The sequence below is a fragment of the Medicago truncatula genome, chromosome 7 (genome assembly GCF_003473485.1).
Source record: "Medicago truncatula cultivar Jemalong A17 chromosome 7, MtrunA17r5.0-ANR, whole genome shotgun sequence".
NCBI classification, from domain to species: domain Eukaryota; kingdom Viridiplantae; phylum Streptophyta; class Magnoliopsida; order Fabales; family Fabaceae; genus Medicago; species Medicago truncatula.
In genome coordinates, this window is record NC_053048.1 from 31,939,519 (window position 1) to 31,965,711 (window position 26,193).

Consider the following 26,193-nt stretch of genomic DNA (forward strand, 5'->3'; position numbering starts at 1 on the left):
AATAGAAAGCAATGAGGGGGTTAATTCGTCTTGAATAGAAAGTAGTTGATATGAGACGTTTGATCATAAACTGGCGGTTGAGATTGTTTTACTATATGAAATCAAGTTTAAAATATGAACCATCTGATCTGAAATCAACTGCTACGTTCACAATTCCAAATCCTAACTGAACTAACTACCAGCAGTTAGTTGAGTTGAGTTCTCATTCCGAAGCCAACAACCATTCTAAGCTCTAACTAACAAACTCGCAGTTGAGTTGAATTGAACAAACACCACTAAGCTTCCCTTCACTTCAATGAACCACCTTCTTCGTCCACACACAAGTTTCTCTCTCTTACTTCTTCTCTTTCTCTCTCTAGAATGGAAGAACCGAATTCCGCCACCGTAACTTCTTCATCTTCCACGGCCAACGGCGAAACTTCTCAACCAAACGAAAATGCTCAAGTCTCACCGAACCGTCCACGTGAGTCTCCGCGCGTGAGCATCATCTACGGGAGATTTGCGCGGCGTATCAACGGTCATTCCGCCATTGCTAGGGATGATAACTGCTCTTGCTTAGCCGTTACCTTCTGCTTTTGGTTCTTCGGTAACCAAATTCAATCTCTCCCTTTTCATTTTCATTAATCAAATAAACACTAATTCAATCTCTTAGTAATGTTGTGAAAATCATTTATTAGCTCATACGCAAATTACTGATAATGAAAACGTATAAGGCTCTGTTTCGCAAAAAAATTGCGGATAGTTGATAAGCTAGTTTATAGCAGATGAATATAGAGAATAACTTATAAGCTAGTTGATACAATTTGAATTTGTAGTGTTTGGTAAAATTTGTGACCGAACTAGGTTATAACTATGAAATGACGTAAAAAAGATAGGTTTGATTAATAATTAATTTATTTTTTAAGTAAAATGACAAGGGTAAAATTGAGAGAAAGATGTTAAGCTATTAGCTAATTGAATTTGCTTATCAAAATAAGTTATAAGTTAGTAAAAATGAGTTGTAAGCTCGTGACAAAAAAAGGTTACCAAATGAGTATTTTTTTGTCATATGATGATATGATCTTAGAATTTTTTAAAACAGTTTATGACATGTTCATAAGCTGTTTTCAGCATATTTTCAGAAATTTTCCAAGATAGCTTTTGAAAACAGCTTATAGATGAGAGACAAACCATTTAACTTTATTTTGTGTTATTTTTTTTAATTTTTTTTTATTTTATCAAAATAGCTTATGCATAAGCACTTACCATGGTAAGTAGTTATGCTATAAGTTGCAAATTAATCTGTTTATCCAAACAGGGACTGTAACAACAATCTTAGATAGTGCACTTAAGGCTTGTACAATAGCAATGTATGTTTAGTAATTTCGATAAAATACTCCGTACTTCATTTTGTCCATTCACAAGTTCTTACATAGTTAGTCTGAATACTGAATGCATTTGCTATGCTGCATATATTTTCATTATGAAATATTGAGATTACTTTGTAATGTTACAGTTGCGGTGATAATGGTAATGGGGGTTTATGGGTCGATGAGTGTGGTTCTAGGTCCATGTTCTTCACTCATCTTGCAACCTAACCCTATGTTTGTGCAATATGTGAAGGTAAATTTCAGTAACTGAGAGCTATTATTTTTTTTTTTAATAGAACTTCCATTTGTAGTTTGTGAGTGCATGTGTAATCTGGGTTTGTTTGCATTAGGTAGAAAACTTAAAGGCAAATCCAGGACTCATTCTTTATGGTACACATCAAGATCCACCTCTTGATGTTGTTTCCACTTGGAGCGAAACCCATAATATGTCTATTCCTTATGGCTCAGTTAAGGCAAGTATATGTATTTCCCCCTTTCTTGTGATTTGAAATTCTGATGCTGCAAAGCAGAAAGAATTTATGCTTGATCTTGTTGCTGAAGCCTCACATTTCCTGTGATTGAACTGACACTCTTTTCTTATGTCTTCCCCAGGAATGGAAATATTATCTGAATAGAGGGTCTGAAGTAAATATTTCGTATAGCTTGAGCTCTGAGAACTCCTCTCTTTATCTTGTAATTGCAGAAGGTATTTGCTCAAAAATGAGATTTCAGTGGTTTCTCTTTTAATTTTATGAATTTGTTTCTCGTTCAATTACCACTCACTTGTCACTAAGTGTGTTTGTATCCGTGTTTGACAAGCGTGATAATGAATGAGTTTGATTCTGTAAAATTTATCTGGTTAAATTAAATTTGAAGTGAAGTGATTCATCTTATATGTTTTTAGTCTATGAACAAGTTTGATGTGTAGCTAAGTGTAAGTTTTCAATCTAATGGCAGAGCTACTTTTTAGCAGTCTAGTCAAACCTTCAATTTTGATTCAAAAGTTACCAAACGGCTCTTTTTCTTTCTTGTTTTTACTTTCTAAAATCATGTTTGATATAAGGCAATATAAAACAGAACTATAAGAATGAAATCTGAAGCTTGGGCTGATAAACTATCACCCACAATAATTCACAAATTTTCTGAATTGGGTAGCGAACTTCTAGATCATATTTGAAAATAACAAAATCGAGAACTGCACAATCCACAACTGAATTAAAACACGAATCTGGTAGAATAATACAATTTCTTTATGTCTTACCTATTATTTAATAAGTTTCTTCAATCAAACTAATTTTTTTAAGAGGATGAGATTTGCGTGACTAAGTATAATGTTTACTGATAGAATTAAGAACTCTCTTTGATCTTCTTTGGAGTGGAATATGTTCTTTCGTAAATGCTTTTTCTATAGCATGTTAATCCTATGGTAGGTTTCATGATTTTAAAATTTCTTTAGATATTGTTTGCTAAAATATTACGTCCTGCAGAAAATATTTCATTTGAAGTTTCTTTTTCACTTCCATTCCTCTTTGTTTGGCTTCAGTGGCTGTATAAACTGACAGGTCTTTTGGAACTTTATTGGCTTCACTTCCATTCCCCTTCCCTTCTGTTTTGCTTCACTTCTTGTTAGGGCATATCCCTTTGTTACAACCCTGCTGTGTCTCTTATGGAAATTTCTCTTCTTTTCAGATGCACTCTTTTATCAATGTGTTAGATGTAACAGCCACTTAATACCCACGATGAAACAGATCTTAGTTTAACTTTGAGGTGGAACATAATGGAAATTTTCCACAATCCATGTACATATAACATGATTTTATTATTTTTAAAACTCGGACATATAACATGATTTGTGAAGACATTTATACAATGAAGCCCCAAAATTGACTAAACACGTAGTTGTAAGAGAGGATAGAGCTGGTTTAAATTTATCCTTAAGACCTCAGTTCTATGGCTGAGTTACATTGATCATAAATAATATATTTTTGAAGAAGCTAAATTAGCCCACCCAAATTAGCATTGGGAGAATCGAACCTGAGACCTTAAGAAGGAGCACACTCCTAGGTCCTAAGTCAATACCACCGGGCTAACTTAAGTGGGTTCCATTGATCATAAATATTACACTCAGATGTGTAAAACTTTTGCAAGTAGCGTTACAAATTTGAAATGTACTCCCCGTTTTGGTTATCATGAAGCTCAAGTCCATTATAGTTACTAGGGACATACCAAAAATATATCTAATGAATATGTTTTTTTTTTTTTGTCTCTGCTTGCAGGAGCTCAAAGCCTCTCACTATGGCTGCAGGACCTAACATATCCCAATACAACTTTGTCTTGGAATGTGATCCGTGGTAAGAAAGCGTGAAAGAAAACTACATCTGGATTCATATTAGTCATATACTGATTTTTTTTCTTCTTCAAGGAACTGGTGTGATTACACAGAAAATATTCAGGTCATCCAGCTATTACGTGGCATTGGGTAATTTGGAAGAGGAGGTGAAGGTATTTTTATATTTATATACCATACTTGTTTCTGTAGCGGGCATAACTAATTACCATCTCTAGAATGGTAGAAAACAAAAAATTCCATTGGTTATGAAGCCATGGTGTGTTATTTTTCATATTGGGAAATCTACAAACATAAGTTTATGTTAAAATATTCTTAAAATGGGTAAAAATGATATTAGATTACAGGATATCTTGTTCAATTGAGCAAGATAAGTTATTCAGAGATTATAAAATGTGGATTTAGGCTTAAGTTCTGATGTTGTGGTATGCTTGGTTACTATGATTTATGATGTGGATATTTTCATTTGTCTTTTATGACATAGATTTTGATTTGTATGTTTAAAAACCTTTGAATAGTCATATGTTACTTTAACATCTCAACATGGACATTACCTATCCCTATACTTGCTTTTGTAAACATCTGTGTGCATCTAAATATCCTTGCACAAGAAAGCTGGTACAGGAGAACTAATTTCTAAACTACATGCTTTCAGAGAAAAATCCAAATAGTAGGGTGACACATCGACATGTGATAAATATGGATATAGATATTCTGATAGCATGGGTTTCAGAATCAGCTAACTACACGAGATTTATAGGACTGAACTGTTATAGACGGCAAAGCAGATAAATGCGAACTTGAATTCTAACAGTACCTTAAACATAACCTAGTCACAAACAGAAACACTCCCAGACCAGATCACATTTGCGCCACTGCTCGCTTATAAAAAAAATAAAAAAAAAATCGTGCCACTACTTATACTTCTTGATCATACCACCAACATACCTTTGTTGTTCCCTTAAATCTGTGTAAGCATGATTACCATGTTTTAGCATCCTAAGTCCTTTGATAGATTGACATTGACCACTAAAGAAACAAATATCTTGCAGAACTCAGTACATTGAAGCCAAATTTAGTACATATTTGGTTAGTGTTTTATTCATCATACCATAATGGTATCAAGTATCTCATTTTTTATTTTTTCCTCTTTCCATATTTTTTTCCCTATAATCTCGTTTGATCGATTGAAAAAAACACCAGACCTTTGATTTGCACCATATTTGATAAGAGTTAATGTTACACAAAAGGCCTTGCGTTCAATTAAATGGTGTTTGAGTAGTGATAATTCTGGACCGGAGTGTTCTGAGTGTCAGAAAGTTGGTATTTGATGCAATGCAAGTGTTATTATAATATTTTGTTTATATTTCTCATCAGAGTCAGTTCTTTTTAACCTTACATGATTCTAACAGGCTTATAAACTTGTAACGCAAAGTGTTAATTATTTTCATCATCATTGATCATCCTTAGTTATGTCCTTTGTTTCTTGTCGAATAGGTTGAATTAAACCTCACTGTAAGGGCCTTCTTGCATAATACAACAAAAGCTTACTACAAATGTGCCTTGACTGGTAGTCCATGCAGTATGAATATCTTCTTTCCTCACGGAAGCACAGCTGTGTTAGTTTCTCCTGCTCCACAACAGGCAAGATTATTATTATATTACTTGCTTCAAATAAATTGTCATCCTTATAAATCTTAAGTGGAGATAATTTTTTAATGAGGCAACCCAGTATTCTGGTTTATCTCTGATGTTGCAATCTTGAAACTCTGCATTTTCCCTATGTGAAACAGATATTTATTCCTTAATTTTGGAGATGACTCTATTTTAGTTACTTTGCTTTTCCTGTTTATTTATATTTTCTGTACTTTTGTTCAGAACACATCCAATGATGAGTGGTATGTCAAACTGACCTATGGACCAAGATGGCTTACATATATTATTGGCATAGGTAGCCAGCCTCTTTCTATAATCAGCCTCCGACAGTATTAATCCCAAATGGTTTTATATGTTACTTAAGCTGCATCTCCCTACAGGTATTCTGACTTTGATTATGTTTTGGGCCTTCAACTTCTTCAACAAGCTTCAATGTTCACATGATGATAGAGTAGGATCTAGATCTGAAGGAACAGGACCTGATCGAGCCCCTTTCCTTTCTCGCAAAGATGATCTTTCAAGGGGTTCATCATATGATTCCTTACCAGAGGATGATGAGGATCTTAACTTTGTCGCCGGAGGTTCCACTGATGGGAAGATATTAGGTGATGGTGAAACCAGTAATAACACCCAGCGTCTTTGTGCGATTTGTTTTGATGCTCCACGAGACTGCTTCTTCCTTCCATGTGGGCACTGCGTGGCTTGTTTTGCATGTGGATCTAGGTAAATTCATTGTTATCACAACAAGCACTTCCAAATTCCTGAAACAACTTTGTTTAGAAGTATATAACTCATAGGTACGACGAGACTGAAGCAACAGAAACTTTTTGCAATGACAAAAACCACGACGTGACTGCAAAGTAACCTTGTTCATGATTTAAAACCTTGATTCAAATATACACTTCCCTCATCATTTCACCCTGGTATATTCTCATATTTCTCAACTACAATATAAAAACTAGCACATGTCTGAAACTTGCCATTCCAGAAGAAAGATTTAACAAAGATAATTTCCTAAGAATTTGATTCCTCTTGTATGATTTTGACATTTGCAAGTTGATGAATTCGATACCTTTACTCTACAAATTACATTTTCAGTGACATACATGATACATGATAATGCATTATGGTGCCTGATGCTTTTATGGTGAATGATGTATGCCCAACCTTATCTATGCAGGATAGCCGAGGCAGCAGGTATATGTCCTGTTTGTCGTAGGAACATGAAGAAGGTGAGGAGAATTTTTACTGTTTGATCAGTGCTCCGAGTCACAGACTAATTGAATAGCGACCAGAACCATAGATTTCTTTCTCATGTACTCGTTATTTTCCTGCCAATCATTACAATGATCAAGCTAATGCTACCTGCTGTGAGGGTTGTATTGGTCATTGCATTGCAACAAAATCTAAGGGGGAAAAATGGGTGGGTGTAATTCAAATTGGAATGACCTACCATGAGATGAAATGTAATCGGTGTATGAATTCGTCTGAATGAATGAATATTACAGTAACTGTGAATGTTTTCCATGAACTTGCTTTTAAATTTCTACTAGGAAATTAGAAATGCCAAAAGGATCGGTGTAAATATTGTGATAGGATGATCAAATACAGCAAATAATAAACCCCTTTGCTTGTCTTCCTGTGAATTGATTACCTTGGCATTTATGGCGGCTGTCTCATGGGAATTAGGTGCAACTGTCTGGAACGTAGTATGATGGGCTGTGAAAACTTGCGAAGAACCGATCCGGGTTGAAGAAATTTGAGTAATAATCTTAAAAGAGTCATCATCCCTTGTATAACCTAACAATGATCATAGCAGAGGTACACAGTCAATAATGCATGACTATTAAGTGGGAACATGGCCTCCCGTCAATCGGTAATTATTTATTAATGTTGAATTGTATTAAGGCAGAGAAGATTTCCCTAGTCAAATGCCAGTGGTTTAGAAAATGAGTATACTATAAAATGTCATGGTTCCATCTGAAGCCATCCATCATATACAGTGCAAGATAAAGTGCCAGGTCGGAGAAGTAACCAAAAAAATAGGGGGTTCTATATGTCAAATTAGTTTTCCTTCAAATTTATTCTATATGTCAATGACACATGATAAATAGGGGGTCTTTATCGTGCAATGTGTGTCATGATCGTTAAACCTCTTTGTCATTGTCATATAGAATTAATTTGAAGGAAAAGTAATTTTTGGAATGGAAATACATTTTTCAAGCCCGATCGAGGGGTTCTTTTCAGAAGATTCACACCCATTACATGAGTATGTTTCTTCTACCTCCATCGTTTGGGGAAGATAAGTTATTTTTGGTGGGGCAGAATGTTGGTCAAGAACATGTGCGAGTGCCAACATCCAAACAACTAATAAAGTGATAAATTGTTCCTACGAGAGTTTTGATAACCGACAAAAATGTAGGTTATTACCTTCAATTTTACCTCTATAAATACGTTTTTATCAAATTGGAACGGGTTTTTGGAATCAATTTGGAGTGGAGAAATCTGTGACCTAGCAGACAAGACACAAAGGAGGCGGCTTTCAACACCATTGAAGGAGATTTATCAAGAATCGTTCATGGATTGTTCTTGTAATTCTTCTTTAATCTCTTTCTCTTGTGTATTTGCTATGAATGACTAAACCCTCCGTTGTTGGGGATGAGTAGACCTAGATGAATACATTTGTCATGTGATTGGATTATGATTATTGATGAAACTTATTGAATTATTTTTCTTATCTCCATGCTTAATGCTTTTATTGATTGATCACCTTTAAATTGATTTACGGTTTATATTGTGAAACGGAAGTTGAATTTATATACGTTTTGAGATAAGAAATTCTTGCCTTTGTAATCTAGGAATAGATGCAAACCCTTGAAACCACTTGAGAATTCTTGTTCATTCATGCTTAATTCTAATCTTAAATTCACTGAGGAATTAGGAGTTGTTTTAGAATTAATGGTTTTGTCACTAAGGAATTAGGGCAAGAATAAATTAGAGAATTCGGTAATAATTCGATAAGTTGATTCAATAGTTATATTCGAGTTACTAACTTAGGTGAAGTTTAGCATGGGAAAGGCTAATTTTTCCCACCATGGGAAAGTTAGTTTTTAACCATTAGATCAAATCAATAACACATCCTTACCATACTCCCTCATCACTAGATTTTGTAATTTTATTATTTTAAAACTATTTTTTAAAAACAAAAAATATATTTCAAAATTAAAATAAACATATAAAAATAAAAAATAAATTTAAAAATATGGAAATTAATTTTCCAAAATTTTAAAAAATATAAATAAACTTGTTTTCAAAAAATTTAATTATGATTTTCGAAGATTTAATTAAGTTTTTTGAAAAAAACTTGCTCAAAAAAAAATTTGGAAAATTAATTTCCAAAATTAAGTTTATTTTTTATTTTTAAATGTTTATTTTAATTTCGAAATATATTTTTTGTTTTTAAAAAATGGTTTTAAAATAATAAAATTACAAAATCTAGTGATGAGGGAGTATGGTAAGGATGTGTTCTTTGATTTGATCTAATGGTTAAAAACTAATTTTCCCATGGTGGGAAAAATTAGTCTTTCCCATGCTAAACTTCACCACTAACTTAAGATAGTCATCTAGCGAACCTCATCCTCAACAATTTTCTTATTATAAAGTTCAAACAAATTTTCTTCTATTTAATTTACATTATTGCTATCAAACAAATCTCGTACCTTTTGTTCAATTAAGTTATAAATATTATTCGACAGTATAACGCGATCCTCGAGTTCGACACTCGATCTTACCGTTTTAATTTTACTACTTACACGATTTCGTACACTTACGAAAATCGCTATCAAGTTTACTTAGGTAAAACATCAATTTCATTCACTCCATCAAATTAATTAGTGATCAGAGAAAGATAATAAAACAATCATTTTAGAACAAATATAGATCAAGACTTAGATCAAAGTTGACGTAAAAGAGTTAAAACGTGTATCCCTTGTAACTTCAAAGTTGGTGTGCTATGTTATGCTACAACATTTGAGTGCAAAATAAAATGTATAGAATGCCTACGATGTATAAGACGAGCATGTATAGATTGTAGATTATTTCTTATTTTTTTAATTATTTCATGAAATAAAACCTTGACCCTCACATTCACGTAGACTGTTAGATGTGCTTGGGAAGTGTTGAATGTATAAGAAGCAATTTAGCCAACAAACAAGGTATTCAATGCACCAAAACTCACCCTAAATTTTATTGTTGCTGCATTTTTAGGGTTAGATTCCAACCCAAGAAATTACCTATTTATTTTGTTATAAATTATTAAATAATATTGTTTTTACCCCGTTAAAATTTAAGAGTTTGCCAAAACATAATTATCAAGTAATTTTATTTGTGAAAAAAAAAAGTTAGGAGATATAAATTGTTGAATGGTTGTTTGGTCACATATATATAGAAAAGATATATTTAACAGTGTTAAAAATGAAAATAATTTATTAAATGATCGTGAAGAAAGTAATTTAGCAAACAAACAATGTATGGAAATAGGTTCGCTATGGTCGCAAGCGTCACTGGTCAAGTATATCAACTATTTGATGAAAATAACATGATCTATATACTAAGTTACATTTTAAATATAGTTTAATAAATATAAAACAATAGTCGTCGGGTCTTAATAATTTTATTAAGAATCTAACTGAATACGTAGATGAATCAAAGATTCTTTCAATTGAAAAAAAAAACTTCAGAAAATAATGTGGAGATTTGATCATGATCTTCAAATTATCAATGTTCAAGATCAATAGTAGATTATGACCGTTCATAATATGGAGATCAATGATCAAGATCTTCACATAACTTTATCAAGTTTTTTTAATGGAGAGAATACATTTTCCATGTAAATATATGTATGCTAGAAAAGTCGCCGCCCAAAAAGCAATTTAATAAACAAACTACTTTATTTCACATAAACAGTTTCTCTAAAGACACAAGTGTCGGTAGTCACGAAAATTAACCATAAGATAAAGAACACACGACCTTTAAATTTAGTTTTGTAAGTCTAAATAATTAATATTATCAGATCTTAGTAATTATACTTTGAATCTAAACATTCACCTAGACACGTTTGTATTAGGAAAATGTTAAAGCAACGGACGCAACATAAGTAATTTAACCGATAAACAAAGATTTTTTTTTTTTTTTTATGGAATAAATTCTCTAAGGCCAAAAGTAACCAACAATCACATATACAAACCATTAAATGAAGATTACACGATCAATATACTTAGTTACATTTTAAATATAGTTCAACAAATCCAAACGAACAATCTTCAGATCTCAGCAGTTATATTCTAAATCTTGCCATCCACGTAAACATAAGTATATCCCACGAAGTATAAAAAACAACCAAATTCAAAAAACAAATAAACTAACAAAGAACTTTATTTTACGAAAATATATATTCTCTACAATCATAAGTGTCAATAATCACGAAAATCAACCATTAGATATAGATGAGACGACCTTTAACATTAATCCACCTCACAAACCTACTAAACCTAGTTTAGTTTAACCTAAAACATTAGCGGTGTTATATCACAAACGACACTTTTGTGTAACCGTAGAGAATTGTTACCTTAGTAACACACACTACACTACTAGTACAAAAACACACCTTTTCTCTACGTTCTTCATTCTTCTCTCTATTACCCTTTTGATCCATTCTCATGGTTTCACCCTTCTATCCTTTCAATTCAATCTAGTTTCTCCAAATCCAAACCCCTTTTTCTCAGATCTCAATTGGGTTATGGAAATGGCTTCTAGCCCTCGTACCGTTGAAGAGATCTTCAAAGATTACAGCGCTCGTAGAATCGCAGTTGTTCGTGCTCTCACTCAAGGTACTCTTATCTATCAAAATTCTCATCTGGGTCGTTTTTTTCGTATTTTTGATATCAAAGTTCTGACCTTTTTTGTGATTGTTTTTGTTTGTCCTTTTTTTCAGATGTTGATGAATTTTACGGTCTCTGTGATCCAGGTAAAGTGTATTATCGGATCTGAATTTGTTCTTTTTTAATTTAATGTTGTTGCGTTTTGTTTTACGTTGGAATTTGGTTTTATTTTATTTATACTTTTTGTTGGTATTGGTTTTGTTTTAATATACTTAGATTCTGTGTTGTGTGTGAATTTTGCATGGTTATTTTTTTATTGAATTTGACTAGGGTTGTAATGTGTTTGTTTTAAAGAATTTAATTAGAGGGTCACATTTAATTTTAGTTTATGTGGTTTTATGATTGTTAGTTATTTTATTGGTGCTTCAATTGAGTTTGAAGTTTGTGTTGTGTTTGTTTAGATAAGGATAATTTGTGTTGAAGTTATGAGTGAATTTTGCATGATTCTTTTTGTTGGAATGTTATATTTGACTAGGTTTGTAATGTAATGTATTTTGTTTTAAGGAATTTGATTAGAGGGTCACATTCAATTATAGTTTAAGGGGTTTTAAGATGGTTTGTTAGTTTATTTGAGATTAAATTGAGTTTGAAATTTGTTGTGTTTGTTTAGATAAGGATAATTTGTGCCTCTATGGTCATAATAATGAAAGCTGGGAAGTAACTCTGCCAGCAGAGGAAGTTCCGCCGGAACTCCCTGAGCCAGCTCTTGGAATCAATTTTGCTCGAGACGGCATGAACCGTAGGGATTGGCTTTCTCTTGTTGCTGTGCACAGTGATTCATGGTTGCTTTCTGTGGCCTTCTATCTCGGAGCTCGTCTTAACCGCAATGAAAGGTACATTCTATCTAGCTAGGTGGAATATATGGTTATAATTGATGTTTATTATGGTTCTCTATTATAGTCTTGTATAACTTGTTTAGTGTTAAAAACTGTGGTATGCGATTGGAGTTTGTGATGGTTGTTCAAATTTTTGTGGTTTGTTGATATGTGATGCTGGATAGGTATATACATGCATTGGTTTATTGCAGTGAAACGTGTCTTAACACATTTTTATGTTATGAGCAACATTAGCTGAGGTCAGAGTCCAGAAAATTAACAAATATAAATGTGAATGGCGATGGGAGTGGTCATGTTGACTACTCTAATAGCCTACTTCAATTTTAACCAGTGTTGTCAATGGTCAATGACAAATTTTGGAAATAATCCGCCATATAAATTTGGCACGGCGGAACTTAATCTGCCTTGGCAGCAATTTGACAACATTGACTCTTACCTCTGAATCAACCATAAAATGTGATGACATTGGAAGGTTGAATTTTCCTTTTGATGCAGCATGAAAGTTGTGACTTTTGTTAGAAGTTGACACCTTCTACAAAAACACTACCTTGTAGTCAAAATAAAAAAATTGGGTTTTCCTTTTCCCGTTCTTGCATTTGAGCAGCCTTGTCTTGGTCTCAAGATTCCTCAATCTTAATTCATGGTTCCCTTGTTCAACCTATTGTGTAACAACCACTGACCTTATCCATCAACTCTGAGAATGGAGCAACAATGTAACTCACTAAATTGGTAAAGTGGATTGCAGTACCATTGTCTGCTGGTATGACAGCGACTCTGTTATAGGTGTTCCTGCACTGCCAAACATTCACACTCCAATTTGTTCCTCAGTTGTTAAAGTGTGATATTTTAAGTCTTGCTTAGCTTTTATGATGTTGATTCTTGAACAATTTATGTGTTATGATTTCGCATTTTGAGATGCTTTGTTGTCAATTTGAACAGTTTAATCTCCTTTTATGTTATATGCTATACTAATTTGAGTTTTGAAATATTTTACGCAATTTGATCATGCTTATATAGCATTTTTCTTAAATCGGTGGCTATTATGTTTTTCCACTTAAGGATTTCTCTTCCATTGTAATCACTGCAGTTGAGATTTACACAGACCTTAGATTGAGTCTATTCATTGTGGCATTTCTTTTCAACATCTGCTGCAACTTCACAGATGGTTCCTTATATTGATGGTTTCCCTGATTCTTTATGGCAGGAAACGTTTGTTTAGTTTGATCAACGAACTTCCTACTGTTTTCGAAATCGTGACCGACAGGAAACCAATTAAGGACAACAAGCCAGCAGCAGACAGCGGAAGTAAATCCCGAGGAAGCACCAAGGTTAGTGTTTTTCCTTCTCTAGTGACGCATACTTGTTTCTTTGGTTCTTTTGGCTTGTTAGATAAAATTTCACCTTTATTCGCAGAGATCCAGTGACGGGCAAGTCAAAAGCAACCCAAAGTTTCCTGTGGATGATGGTTATGAGGAGGAGGAGGAAGACGAGCACAGTGAAACACTTTGCGGGAGCTGTGGCGGTAATTACAATGCCGACGAGTTTTGGATTGGTTGTGATATATGTGAGAGGTGGTACCATGGGAAATGTGTGAAGATCACTCCTGCGAAGGCCGAGAGCATAAAGCAATACAAGTGCCCTCAATGCAGCATCAGGCGGAACAGACCCTAGTTTCAAAGGCAATTTGGAAGAATACATATATGTCAGAAGTGAATGATGTTTCATGGCTGAAAAGGATACTTGACTTTTGTTATTACATTACTTAGAGAAGTTCATGTTATACTCTTTTAAGTTTGACTTTAGTAGGGAGAAAATCAAACAATTTTTCTCAAGTTTTATTCATGTTTTCTTTTTGTCACTTCATTGCAAGTATGATCCATTTTTCCCTAACCAACATGGAAGAGGATCCTCCATTGATGAATTTGAACATACCCAAAAACTTGATAACAAAACAATGATGCCGATTTCTTGATTGGTAACACTTGTTATTCATTGTTTGCAGGGAAATCAAAGGGCGTCGACAAGCCTTATCCCACTAGTTGGGATAAGCCAGATGCATCAAATAACAACACCATAATGTTATGTCATAATAAACTGTATTTTGAAATTATTGTTTCTAAACCCTTTTTAAATAGCTCGATTTGATTCTCTCTCGATATTACAAGACTTGTCATATGTCAAGTTGAGATTAAATATTTTGAGTAAATTGTCAATTACCCCATGAAATTGTAACTTTCGTCAAAAACCACCTTCAATCTTGCAAAACTTCCAAAACCTCTTGATTTTATCAAACATCCGTCAAATACCCCTTGTCTATTTTTATCTATTTTTATCTGCACCCTATAATGTGACACCTCCATGAGGTAATTGTTTTTTGTTTTTTTTTAATCTAAAATCTGTGTGATTATAAAAATAGACAAATACCCCAGTTTAGAGATATTTCATAATCATATTGAGGGGGATTTTCCAAAATGTGTTGCTGCAACTCTTTCCCCTATCATTCATAATCATATTTCATTGACTAATTAATGACATTGACTGAATCATAGGCATTCTCACCAAGCAAATGACTTAGACACGACATGTTAATTTGTTTTTGATGGTAAAGACTGTTAGGTTTTTACATAACAGTATACTACCTGGTTTCTTCCGACAGCTAAAGACAAAATGTAGAATCTAATGAAGCCAATTTACCTTGGTGAACATCGCCACGTTGGTTAATTCTATGTCTCTTGACAACTGTTTTTGTCTTGTTTTTCATTCCTTTTACTATAATCCTTCATTTTAGTAACCAATTTTTTGGGCCTCTTTCAGACCCCAAGAGTTCAGTTATGGGTTCCACTCGCTCAGATGGCTCTGCCACACACAAAGAACGCTTAAGATGGACACAACAACTCCATGATCTCTTTGTGGAGGCTGTAAATAGGCTTGGGGGTGCAGATAGTAAGTCTTTGCATCACTAAGTTCTAACAATACTGTGCATGATAACATGTGTAGTGCAATTTGTAGATTTCCCTTTTATTTTTATCGCGCAAAACTTCTTTATTTCATAGAAACGTTTAAAAACTGAATTGGACGATTCAACTGGTTGAATCGTGAATAGATCCTATTTATGGTTTGATTATTTGAGCAATTCGATCGTGGTTATGCCGGTTTAAAAGTTGAACTATGATCTAGATGTCTTCAACTATGATCTAGTTCAATGTCTAGTTTGGTTTCTAAATCATTAGTTCACGAGAGAAATATCAAATGATCAATCATACCAACAAAGAGTTCTAAATAAATTTAGTGGTAGAGATGTTTGCAAAAAAAACTGTTGTTGATTAATGTTTGCAATATTTACTATGATAGAACTTATGACATTTTTCTTTTTGTCTAAGAGACTTTCATATTTGAAGGCAACTTTAGACTTCATTGATTTGAATAAAGATCAAGATTGTTGAATAGGATTTGATGATTTGTATTATGACGTCACCAAATCTATTTTAAAACACAACTTGATATGTAGGTTGTGTGATTTTTTTTATTCAAAAATCAAAATTCATGAAAGCGTGAATGCATGACCCTTCAACTTGACTTGAGAAAAATTTAAAACTAAGCTCTTTGATACTTGGACTAACAATTTGATTTGTCAAACTTATTTATAATTGCATTATCCTTCTCTTTTTTTATTTATTTAAACATTACAAATATAATTTTGTTGGAGTTGTAGCGGGCGACATGAGTGAAGGTTTATTTACATATAAAAAGTTTATGATTATATGCATTTTCTATTTGAATAAGGGGCAACACCAAAAGGTATATTGAAAGGAATGAAGGCTATGGGAGTTTCAGAATTGAAAATATTACACGTCAAAAGCCACTTGCAGGTTACTCTCCATCCATTTATATAGACTTATATCCATATTGAATTATAAGAAGTAATGCCAAATAATTCCCCCTTGAAAATTGAAATACAAGTAACGTAAGTAACGTTATAAACAATGACTAATATGCTCATCTTGGATATGTTCAGAAATACAGGATCTCCAAATTGATTCCAGAATCCACCACAAGTAAGTTTTTGACTTAGCCAAGTAATAGTATTGATTAAATAATGATAATACCAACCTCAAATGAAATTATAACTTGTTACTTAATCATTTACGAAGGAGGAAAAATTGAGAAGAGAAGCATATCAGATATACTGCCAAATTTCTGTTCTATATCGTAAGTCAAAAAACTAATTAAACAATAATTTTCATATCTCATTTTGAGACAACTTATATAATTAATTATATTTTGCAAATGAATAGTGCTCTTCAGCTAAAGGAAGTCCTTCAAATGCAGGCAGAGGTGCAAAACCGCATGAGTGATAAAGTTGAGGTATTTTATAATGTTTGACAAAGTGTGAATTATCCAATTTATTTTAGTAAATTTACACAAACAAATTTAATACTTTGTTGACAAATTTGAAATTTTTTTTTTTTTTGAACAAATCAAAATGGAATATATTGCTCAAAATTTTTGAAATTTTTAATCTTACTTTTTTCTCAAGTAAATATATGACATATTACACTTTGTGCTTCATCCAAATTTGTCTGCTTCATTTACTATAACATATAGTCTTAATAACTTTTAGGTCAAGAATTGTAGAAAGTTTTAAAGGGAATTAAAACAAAAAAAAGAAATATTTATTTCTTATATAAGGTACTCTAACCAATGAAAAATGGAGAACATGTATAATTTCTTAGAGGAGAAAACATGATAGAGAGACGTTAAAATTTTGTATTATTTGGTTGAAGGTTCCAAAAAGCTTGAAGCTGAAGATTGAAGCACAAGGAAAGTATCTAGCCAGAATTGGACAAAGTAATCAAATCAGAACAATTACAAGAAAAGCTTGCAAGCCTTTTGTTGGTAAAGCAACCCCTTTGCCCTCTCTTTCCGAGGAATCTGAATCCTTTAAAACACAATCCGACGAAGAACATCGAACAGCGAAAAAGAAAAAGGTCACAAATGAGAATGTTTTTCCTACAGGTTTTGAACTGGGATCATCCACTACCTCGGAATTCAGCAACCAAACCTGGAACCTTTCTTGGAGTCAGCTGGCTGAAGCAACCTACCAATCACCTTTGGTGCCTAGTTTCTTATTATAGGTTTTGTATAATTAGAATAACTGTTTGCCCTAATAAGAGAGTTGATGATGATGTTCATCTTATATATACAATGTTTGCATGATCTTTTTTTGGTCCTTCAAAGCAGTTTCATATGGACATTTATAAGTTGGAGGACCTTGAAATGAACAATGTTATGTATATATTGTTGGATGAAAATAAAAGGTTCAACAGAATCACACATCATATATGTATATTTTGATAGTAAGTAGTTGATTGCTTGCAACAGAGTTATTCTGATTTTAGAGTTATTGCAAGGCCCTTGATTGATGATAGATTATCTTATCTAGGCTAATAACTAGTTCAAACTGCAATTTAAACATGATTTTAAGAGTGAAAACTAAGGCAATGAAAATGTTGGTTAGTAAATTTTTAACCAAACATAAGCCTAAGTCTGAGTAATTTATCACCTGAAAGGATATTTAACCATTACATACATAGAAATCATAAATGGTCCTAATTTGAAAGATAATTGATTACCTTTCTATCAATGATTAATAGTTATGACCCAAAAAATCGATAATCGATAAGTCATAATCAATTACAACTATCAAATAGGAAAATAAAAATTAACTCTTCTCAAGAGTCTTATTTATCTGATGTGAGATTTGGATGGTGTAGAGTGTCTCCTCTTTATAAAGTGTGAATTAGATAGTGTGGAGTGCCTCCTCTTTATAAACTTATGTTCAGGCCATATTTTATCCGATGTGGGACTATACATGGGTGCAGTAGCCTCGAATAGGGACCCACCTTATTCCAACGAGAATTTGAGTCGGTGATAGCCTCGAATAAGGATCATTAGTGATAGTCTCGTATAGGGATCACAATGTTGCATCTATGATGGGCAACATTATTTTAGTAGGCGTTGACCTATAACCATCTGCGAACTGGATTATATTCCGGAATCATTTGCATGTGACAACCTCATATAGGGGTCACAATGACGACCTCGTATAGGAGTCACACTCATGTAGATTCTTAAACATTGGCAAATCATTGAAACCAGTCTTTTGCACAAATCTAAAATTATTGGCAAAAATAAAAGGCATCTTAAGAGTTATAACAAGTTTGACATCATAAAGTTGTAAGAAAAATGTTGGCAAATGTCTCGAGTGTTTATAAACTTTTATCAAGAGTTTTATCTATCCAATATGGGATTTGGATGGGGTGGAGTGCCTCCTCTTTATAAACTTATATTTATACCATATTTTATCCGATACGATGTTATTTAACAGTCGTAAACTAGATATGACTATATTTAATTGTTATTGTAGCATGATGCAACTGCAAGTAATTTGGTATTATTCAATTATTTTTTGCTTACACAATTATTTATAGGTATATTAAGTATCTTTTATACACTACAAAAAAAAGTATCTTTTATTCATTACTCAATTATGAACTGCATTTATCGCAGTTTACTGTGTTTAAATTAAGGACTCTCATGCCTTTCAATCAGTCACCCTCACCAAATCACTCTTCTCCCACCTCTTTACTCTCTCCACTGTTCAAAAGTCGTAACACTCATAATATGGTTATAAATTCATACATATGCATCTAAAATAGCTCAATCAAAATATAAGAAAAGGAGAAAATTCTTTCATAATTCTTGAATTCATATCAATTATACATATTTTTTCATGGTACGTGGATAGTTTTACTACTGACCATGACATACTCTACAAAACCTAACTGCTTGAGCCAAATATTGAAAAACCAACATCCGGTTCTCCGATTACCTTTCTAGTTGAGATTTGACCAACTATAGTTTGAGTGATTTTCATCTTGTCCTTTGAAAAAAAGAGATGAGGTGTGTGAGCATTACGTTGAAAATGGTTTCACTTCTTAACCCTAATATAAAAAGAAAACAACAAAAATAGTTGTTCGAATGCTAAACCTAATATGAGCTATTTATTAAATTTTAAGAATGTCAAATTTGTATGAATTACTTCTCATAATGAAATAAAATTACTTGGTAAAATGTATTGACAATATCTACATGCTATATCTAGATGATATTGCATCCATTCCAATATGGAGTAGCTCATTGGTAAGTGTGATTTTGCACGGTTCTGGAATAGGTATTTGACACAAATATACATTGATTGTCTAAACTAGTTGCTATCGAGGTCCAAGTTATATTAATAAATTTCTTGAATTTTTTTTATTTGGATTCATATAACTCTCAAAGTTGTTTAAGCAAATCTTGCAGTTCACATGGAAGGGAACGCTTCATACACAAAAAAAACTATCTTTTATGTATCATGTAGGTGGCGTTTACAATGCACAAATATTAAATTTGTGCATGATACATAAATACCTTCAAAACCTTCTATAGCCAGTATTCCAGTTTCTTTATATAAATTTTTTTTTTGACATAAAGCTGTACGGTTGGATGGATTCAACTTTTAATATACTATTATAAAGCTGTACTGTAGCAAAATGATTCAATTATTTTTATTTGTTGGGTAAAAATGGTTAAGGTAAAACCAAAACAAACAAAAGGGAAAACAGTTCGAGTTTAAACATTTATTTAGATTCATTATTATTTTGAAATAGATTAATACATCTGATTAGTATTTTTATTATGAAAATTATTCAAAAAAAAATAATTATGAAAAGTTGATTCGTTAAAAGAAAAAATAGTTCTTTAAACGTGTGATGTGTTTTTACATTAGTCTTCTTTTTGTTTATAAAATTATTTCAATTTAATCTATAAAACTATTAATAAAAGAGACACTTGAATATCCCCACGAGCTTAGCTCATTTGTTAGGGATATTACATTTTATATGCGGGGGCTGGGGTTCGAACCCCCAGACACCCCACTTCTCCCCAAACAAGTTATTTTTGGAGGAATTTTTAAAACAATTGGTGGTAAATATAAGATATTACACTAAATTATTTGTTGTTTGATATATTTTAGATTAAATATGTTTTTCTTCCTTTAAATATCAATTTTAATTTTTAATCTCTTTAAAAAATTTCTCCAAACTTTGAAAAAATCAAAGTTCAATTTTTTTTCTAGAGACTAAAATGTATTTAAAGGCTTTAAAAGCATGTTTAACCCTATATTTTATTGTCCTCTTGAGCATAGTTCAGTTAGCATGGACAATGCATAATATATGCAAGATTCGGGATTCAAACCACGCCACCACAAAAAAAAAAAAAACCTATATTTTATTAAAAAAATGTAATATTGATTTATTTGAACAACAATATTTGATGAAATTTTTATTCAAATAAAATATTTAATTACTTTCTTATTCCGTGGCCTATTATTTCACACAGAAAAATACTGAAGCCTATCATCTTTATAATGTTTAAATAATTGCTTGTGGGGTCCCATTTTTTTGCAGTTGCTTTATGACTAAAAAGTTGCTATCAGGTTGCCATCAATAGATCTAAACCATTCAATTAAAATAATATTATATCAATGGCTAAAAATTATACAAAAGTAAACTTTTCTATGATGCACAAATTTAACACTTGTGCATGTTAAATGCCACCATCCATGTAAGTGGTTTGATATGTTCACATGATTAATGCGACTTTTTATTCAAAAATTACCAACTGATAAAAGTTTTTATTGTGATCGAATTTTAATAGGGATCATGCTTTTAATAGTACCACATACAACTTTCTTTTTTTCTAAGATTAATTTTTTTATTATATATAGTCGTTTAGAGGAGTCTTCTTTGAAGATCTACCAAAGTTTTTAGAGAGAGACTCAACCTACTGAATAAATCAAGAAGAATTTAGAGAAAGAAAGTGCTACACCAACTCCTACATGTTATGAATGTAGCAAGTCGGCGAACATTCAATCATCCTAGAAAAGGAGAAAGTAGACAAAAACTCAAGGAAAAGAGAGAAAATAAAGCTAAGTTGTTTATGATTTCTGAATATGGGGATAGAAACCTCATCTTTGTCTGATATATGATGAGGTTGACGAATTTAAATTTAAATTTAAATTGTTTTTAATTTTAGAGACAAACTGTGAAGAGATAAATATGTAAAAGAAAATGGAAAATGAGAGAAATAGATTTGAGATTTTGTTTGATATAAGAGAAAGATATAAGAAAATAATTTCACTATCTAGTAGCTTAATGAACTGGATTAATTTTTTTTTTTTTAAGAGGTGTTATTTATTTAAATTATTTAAAATGTTATTAAAATCGATTTTGGCATATTATTAAAAGTATTTATTTAAATTATTTAAAAAATACAATCACTCTGTATTTTTAACATACATAATATAGATAATGTTGTTACCACGGATTACATACCCACCAAAACAACGAACAACACACTAAGGCTACCATGATTTCCACCAAAACCCAAATACATTACTTTTTATTATTAAAAAAAAAAAAAATTGCAATTGTTTACTATGTTATCATGGTTTTTGTTATTTGATTAGTTGTAGAAAATAGCACTTCTCATATAGTATTCATTTTCACCTCAAATGCATGGCACAAAAGTCATATGTAATACATGAGAAATAAAGGAGATAAGCATATTAAAATATTTTTGTGGTTCATGCATATAGTTGTAGTGTTTTTTTAAAGGTAGTTTTTTTTTTTTTTGATAAGCAGAGAACATGCATTAAGAGACAACATTGATATCCCAACTAAGTTGGCACCGTAAGAAACTTCTATCCTATGCCAAAAAATATAGTTGGTTTTGATGATTATGATTGAAATCCATCACGTTTAACTTATGGGAATGAGAGAAAATCAATGTGTGATTATTTGATAATCAAAAAAGTTTTTTTAATTTAAATTAATGATGCATTAATTTGTTTTCATCTTTTATTTAACTAAAATAGCATGCACTCACCAAGATCTGATATGTTTCAAAATGCATTTTTTTGTTAATTGATCCAAGCAAGGTTTGAATCAATTCACAACATTAAATGTTGTATTGACTAATTTTTTACATAATTTTATTTGGACAACGACTTTGTTAGTTTTGAGAAAAAATAATTTGTGGTGTTATTTTGTGTTGTTTATCCTAATGTTTCTTAGATTTATAGTAATTTATTTATGTATTAAGCAATAATGCGTCTAACAGGTTGTACACTAGAGCTATTAAACATTAAAAATAAAAAAAAATAATACAAAACTTCAATTGTTGTCTTCATTATGAGACCCCAAAGATTCTATTCTTAAGGTTGGCTATGTATCCCTCCCTCCATGCGTGCTTACCCAATATCTTGGATAAATTTTAATGAAGACATTTTTAGTTTATTGAGTTCACATTTAATAACAAATAGATTTTATTTGTTGTAAGGTTCTTGGTTTATGATCTATGTTAATTGACTTGTAAAAAACTGTAACTGAATGATCTATGCTAATAACTGTAGCTGAAAAATGATTTTAAAAATGAAAATCAAGGAAATAAATGTGTTTGTAAATTTTGGAAAACTAGAACCAATATAAGCCTAAGTCTGAATAATTGATCAACTAAAAGGACATTTAATCATTCCATACATAGAAATCAAAAAAATTTGTACTTTTCTACTAGTGATTAATACCAAATATAAAATTAAAAATAGAATTTTGAAACATAGAATATTTTCTAGACACCTCATTTTAGGATTTTTGTTAACTAACATTGGAGGAGTTGCTACAATGGCAACTCAAGGTTACAATGATCACTATATTCTCTATGAATGTAGCAAACATTATTTGTGGAATTTCAAGAACACTAGTTTTAGCAGCTCTCAAAACTGCATATATAGAGTGAAGAAGTTAATATGAACAGCACTAAGTCATTTGTTCTACAATAAAGGGAGAATGCAGATAAAACATACGGATCGTTCACATCATTCCCAAGCACAGAAACAACACTAGTCAAATGCCAAAAAATAGTGATGTAAGCATGGGCAACAAGAAACAACAAGAGAGACGAGGTTGCTAAGTGTAAAGACAAAATTGTTTCTCAGGAAGAATGCTCAGCCAATTGGGGTGAAATGAGTTGAGCAGGAATTGGCGAATAAAATACAAGATAATCATAAGTCTGAAAATTGGTTTTTATTCTAGTCCACTATCTTCTGCTTAATTCTTTTCTACATTTAGCCCTACTGTTAGTTATGGATTATTATGGACTATGAGTGAGTGCTTCCTGAGGTATATCACATTTTTTTTATCTCAGGATTACGAATATCTTAAGTAAGATGAGATCCATGAAATACCACGGTAAAGTTATTTACATTTTTGAAATAGACATGATCATGACAATATATATAGCAATTTTTATTAGCTAAAATGGGTTTGGTAGTTAAATGATGAGGTAAAGATACAACAAGGATTTGAACGCTGATGCCATTTAGGAATTTTATTGGTTTATGCAAACATAGATATTAAGTATCTCAATTATTTGTTGGTTTATCATTTATTCTTGTTCAATTATTAACCACATTTATAGTAATTCATTTTGTTGAAATTTAACATGCCCTAACACTTTAATGTTTATAAATTCATATATACATGCATATAAAATAGCTCAAGTAAGATAAATCAAACCTTATATTAATCAAACCAATTCTTACAAAGAATTGATAGGAAATATCTCTGTTCTCAGAAAGACCAACCACCTGGGCCTAGTTTTCTGTGTTGGTCTAGTTTTTTGTGTTCGCGTGTGGTTTATGTGGATCTGGTAGTGTTGTTGGGGTGCGTCGCGATGTATCAGTGTTCGTGGTGGTGCTTCTGGTGGGATTGGTGTTGTCGTGCTGCTGTCTTTGGTGATGTTCAAGGTACAAGTGGTACGTGGTGATGCAGGTTTGTTTATGTTCGAGCTGGTTCAATTTACGTTGCTGTTCCACCTATTCTATGTTTATGAATTTGGCATCTGAATAATGGTGGTCCGAGTTTTTGGACAGGTTAAGGTGTTTGCGCGTGAGTTAAGGGGTGCTTAATGATTTGTGTCGGGAGTCTGGTGGACCGATCACTTTTGATTCGAGATCGAAAGCCAGTTTTTCTTACTTAGGTTCTTTTAGACTATTTTGGTGTCTCCTCCAATAGACCGGAAGTTGACTGGTGGTCGAATCTGAATGTTTGAAGCCGCAAATCATTATCAGGTGCTTAATTTTTGTTGCTGGTGATGGAAAATTGACGGTGTCGTTGATTTTTCGTTGGGTGTTTTAGTGTTTTTATTTTTCTTTTTGGTGTAATACTTGGATCTAATCCCCTTATATTTACCTATATATAATATATATATATATATATATATATATATATATATATATATATATATATAATATTTTGCCATTAAAAAAAAAGACTGCCCTTATAATTAGTTTATTTTATTCATGTATAACTTTATTCAAAATTATTTTTATAAAAAAATATTGGCTTAATACATCATTTGGTCCCTTAACTTATTTTCGATTTTCAATTTGGTCCCCTAACTATAAAGTGTCTCAATTTGGTCCCATAAATCTTCTTCCGTTTACCGTTTTGGTCTTGTCCGTGTGTTTTTTAATATCTAATATTTTTGATATGTTTTCGACCGTTCGATTGCAGGTCTATTATGTACCACACTGAACCACCAACACCTAATTTTTTCCCTTTCTTCTTCTTCTTCCTTCCACCACTTCTTTATATTATTTTTTTGAACAACAAAATTTTATTAAGAGGTTACCATGGCTGAAAACGCCTCACAGTACAACCAAAATCCAGAAATTACACAGCGGCCTGCACAAGAAAAAACCAAAACTCTCAACAGCATGGCCCTAGAAATATGCCTCCTCCTAAGCCACCAAAACAAAACAAAAACATGACTAAAAGCGCCCAGCTATGACAAAAGAAGAACAAAAAACATAATTGGTTAAGCCCCTCCAAGACCAAAGGTAATAAGGCTTTGTAAAAAAAAAAACACCACTTCTTCATATTCATATGAAATCCATCAACATTCATACAATATACCTTAAAAAAATTCAAGAAAAAATCCAATATTTAACCAACAAATAAAATTCAGATTCATCAATTCATCCCTTCAGCATCATGAATTCATGGCTTCCACGGATTCAACATCAATTAGAACCCGAATTTGAACAAGAGAGAATATAATTTGAAGGATCTGAAATTAGTGTTTTCTTAAATTACACCACCATTTTTATAATTTGAAGTTCTGGAATTGAGTTTGGGTTAGAATTTTGGGAATTAGGGCTTCGAATTATGGTTCTGTCTATTGTCCCTTTGTGTTTCCTTGGAACTAAATTTCATGGGCATTCCACGTGTGGTTGTTGTTCAATTTTGCTCATTGTTGGAATTTTGAATTTGTTGTTGTTGTTACGGTTGTTGATGATAAAGTTGGTGTTGTTGTTGGATTTGAGATTGGAGTGTTTGTGGTTGTTGAAAAAGTTGTTATATTTTTTATTTTCTGGTTTTTTTTCAAGATGATTAAAGATGAATGAGAGTTTTATTTGGGGATAACGAAGAATGGTAAGGAAGAAGATGGAGGAAAAAAATTAGGTGTGTGGGGTTCATTATAAGCTACAGTAGATCCCTTCTGATCCAACGGTCTTCATTTTAAAAAAAAACGATCAAACGGTTAAAAATAAAAGATTTAATAAGTTTTATGGTGGACCACTTATAAAGTTGGTTCACCTTAGACATTTAAGGTTAAAAACAAACGGAGATGACCAAAATGATAAACAGAAGAAGATTTATGAGATTAAATTGAGACACTTTATAGTTAAGGGATCAAATTGAAAACCAAAAATAAGTTAAGGGACCAAATGATGTATTAAATAGCATCAAATAAAAAATCATTTGAAGTACTTTATTATTTTGTTACAACTTTTAAAATTTTAGTTTTTTGCGTGATTCTTACTTTCTATACTATTGAGGCATAGTAAAATATCATGGTTAAATATGTTTTTGATTCTTATAAATATTCAAAATTTTGTT

At 32.0% G+C, this 26,193-nt stretch overlaps 3 protein-coding genes across 3 annotated transcripts; all 3 read left to right on the forward strand.

The window, feature by feature from the left end:
* The first annotated feature begins 164 nt into the window (after positions 1-164).
* Positions 165-6,998, forward strand: LOC25498753 (E3 ubiquitin-protein ligase APD2). The gene is made up of 10 exons (XM_013593690.3): positions 165-586; positions 1,496-1,602; positions 1,700-1,822; positions 1,962-2,055; positions 3,626-3,700; positions 3,772-3,851; positions 5,194-5,340; positions 5,575-5,647; positions 5,733-6,075; positions 6,533-6,998. Exons 1-10 carry the CDS (start codon positions 361-363, stop codon positions 6,606-6,608), a joined length of 1,344 nt encoding a protein of 447 aa, XP_013449144.1. The 5' UTR covers positions 165-360; the 3' UTR covers positions 6,609-6,998.
* Positions 6,999-10,885: 3,887 nt separating this feature from the next.
* Positions 10,886-14,079, forward strand: LOC25498754 (PHD finger protein ALFIN-LIKE 2). The gene is made up of 5 exons (XM_013593691.2): positions 10,886-11,240; positions 11,345-11,377; positions 11,902-12,124; positions 13,332-13,455; positions 13,541-14,079. The coding sequence occupies exons 1-5, from the start codon at positions 11,150-11,152 to the stop codon at positions 13,796-13,798; spliced, it is 729 nt and encodes a 242-aa protein (XP_013449145.1). The 5' UTR covers positions 10,886-11,149; the 3' UTR covers positions 13,799-14,079.
* A 155-nt stretch (positions 14,080-14,234) lies between these two features.
* LOC25498755 (myb family transcription factor PHL7) lies at positions 14,235-17,528 on the forward strand. Its single transcript, XM_013593692.3, has 6 exons — positions 14,235-15,070; positions 15,911-15,996; positions 16,143-16,182; positions 16,279-16,336; positions 16,423-16,492; positions 16,912-17,528. The coding sequence occupies exons 1-6, from the start codon at positions 14,959-14,961 to the stop codon at positions 17,260-17,262; spliced, it is 717 nt and encodes a 238-aa protein (XP_013449146.1). The 5' UTR covers positions 14,235-14,958; the 3' UTR covers positions 17,263-17,528.
* The last annotated feature ends 8,665 nt before the right edge of the window (positions 17,529-26,193 follow it).

What these genes read in the sequence shown, in the direction of transcription:
- LOC25498753 (XM_013593690.3), top strand. Translation starts at nt 361, where the DNA reads ATGGAAGAACCGAATTCCGCCACCGTAACTTCTTCATCTTCCACGGCC. An exon ending in CTTCTGCTTTTGGTTCTTCG is followed by an intron (nt 587 to 1,495) that starts GTAACCAAATTC and finishes GTAATGTTACAG; the next exon opens with TTGCGGTGATAATGGTAATG. An exon ending in TTTCTCCTGCTCCACAACAG is followed by an intron (nt 5,341 to 5,574) that starts GCAAGATTATTA and finishes ACTTTTGTTCAG; the next exon opens with AACACATCCAATGATGAGTG.
- LOC25498754 (XM_013593691.2), top strand. Translation starts at nt 11,150, where the DNA reads ATGGAAATGGCTTCTAGCCCTCGTACCGTTGAAGAGATCTTCAAAGAT. An exon ending in TGTTCGTGCTCTCACTCAAG is followed by an intron (nt 11,241 to 11,344) that starts GTACTCTTATCT and finishes CCTTTTTTTCAG; the next exon opens with ATGTTGATGAATTTTACGGT. An exon ending in TTACGGTCTCTGTGATCCAG is followed by an intron (nt 11,378 to 11,901) that starts GTAAAGTGTATT and finishes GTGTTTGTTTAG; the next exon opens with ATAAGGATAATTTGTGCCTC.
- LOC25498755 (XM_013593692.3), top strand. Translation starts at nt 14,959, where the DNA reads ATGGGTTCCACTCGCTCAGATGGCTCTGCCACACACAAAGAACGCTTA. An exon ending in ACGTCAAAAGCCACTTGCAG is followed by an intron (nt 15,997 to 16,142) that starts GTTACTCTCCAT and finishes GGATATGTTCAG; the next exon opens with AAATACAGGATCTCCAAATT. An exon ending in GATTCCAGAATCCACCACAA is followed by an intron (nt 16,183 to 16,278) that starts GTAAGTTTTTGA and finishes TCATTTACGAAG; the next exon opens with GAGGAAAAATTGAGAAGAGA.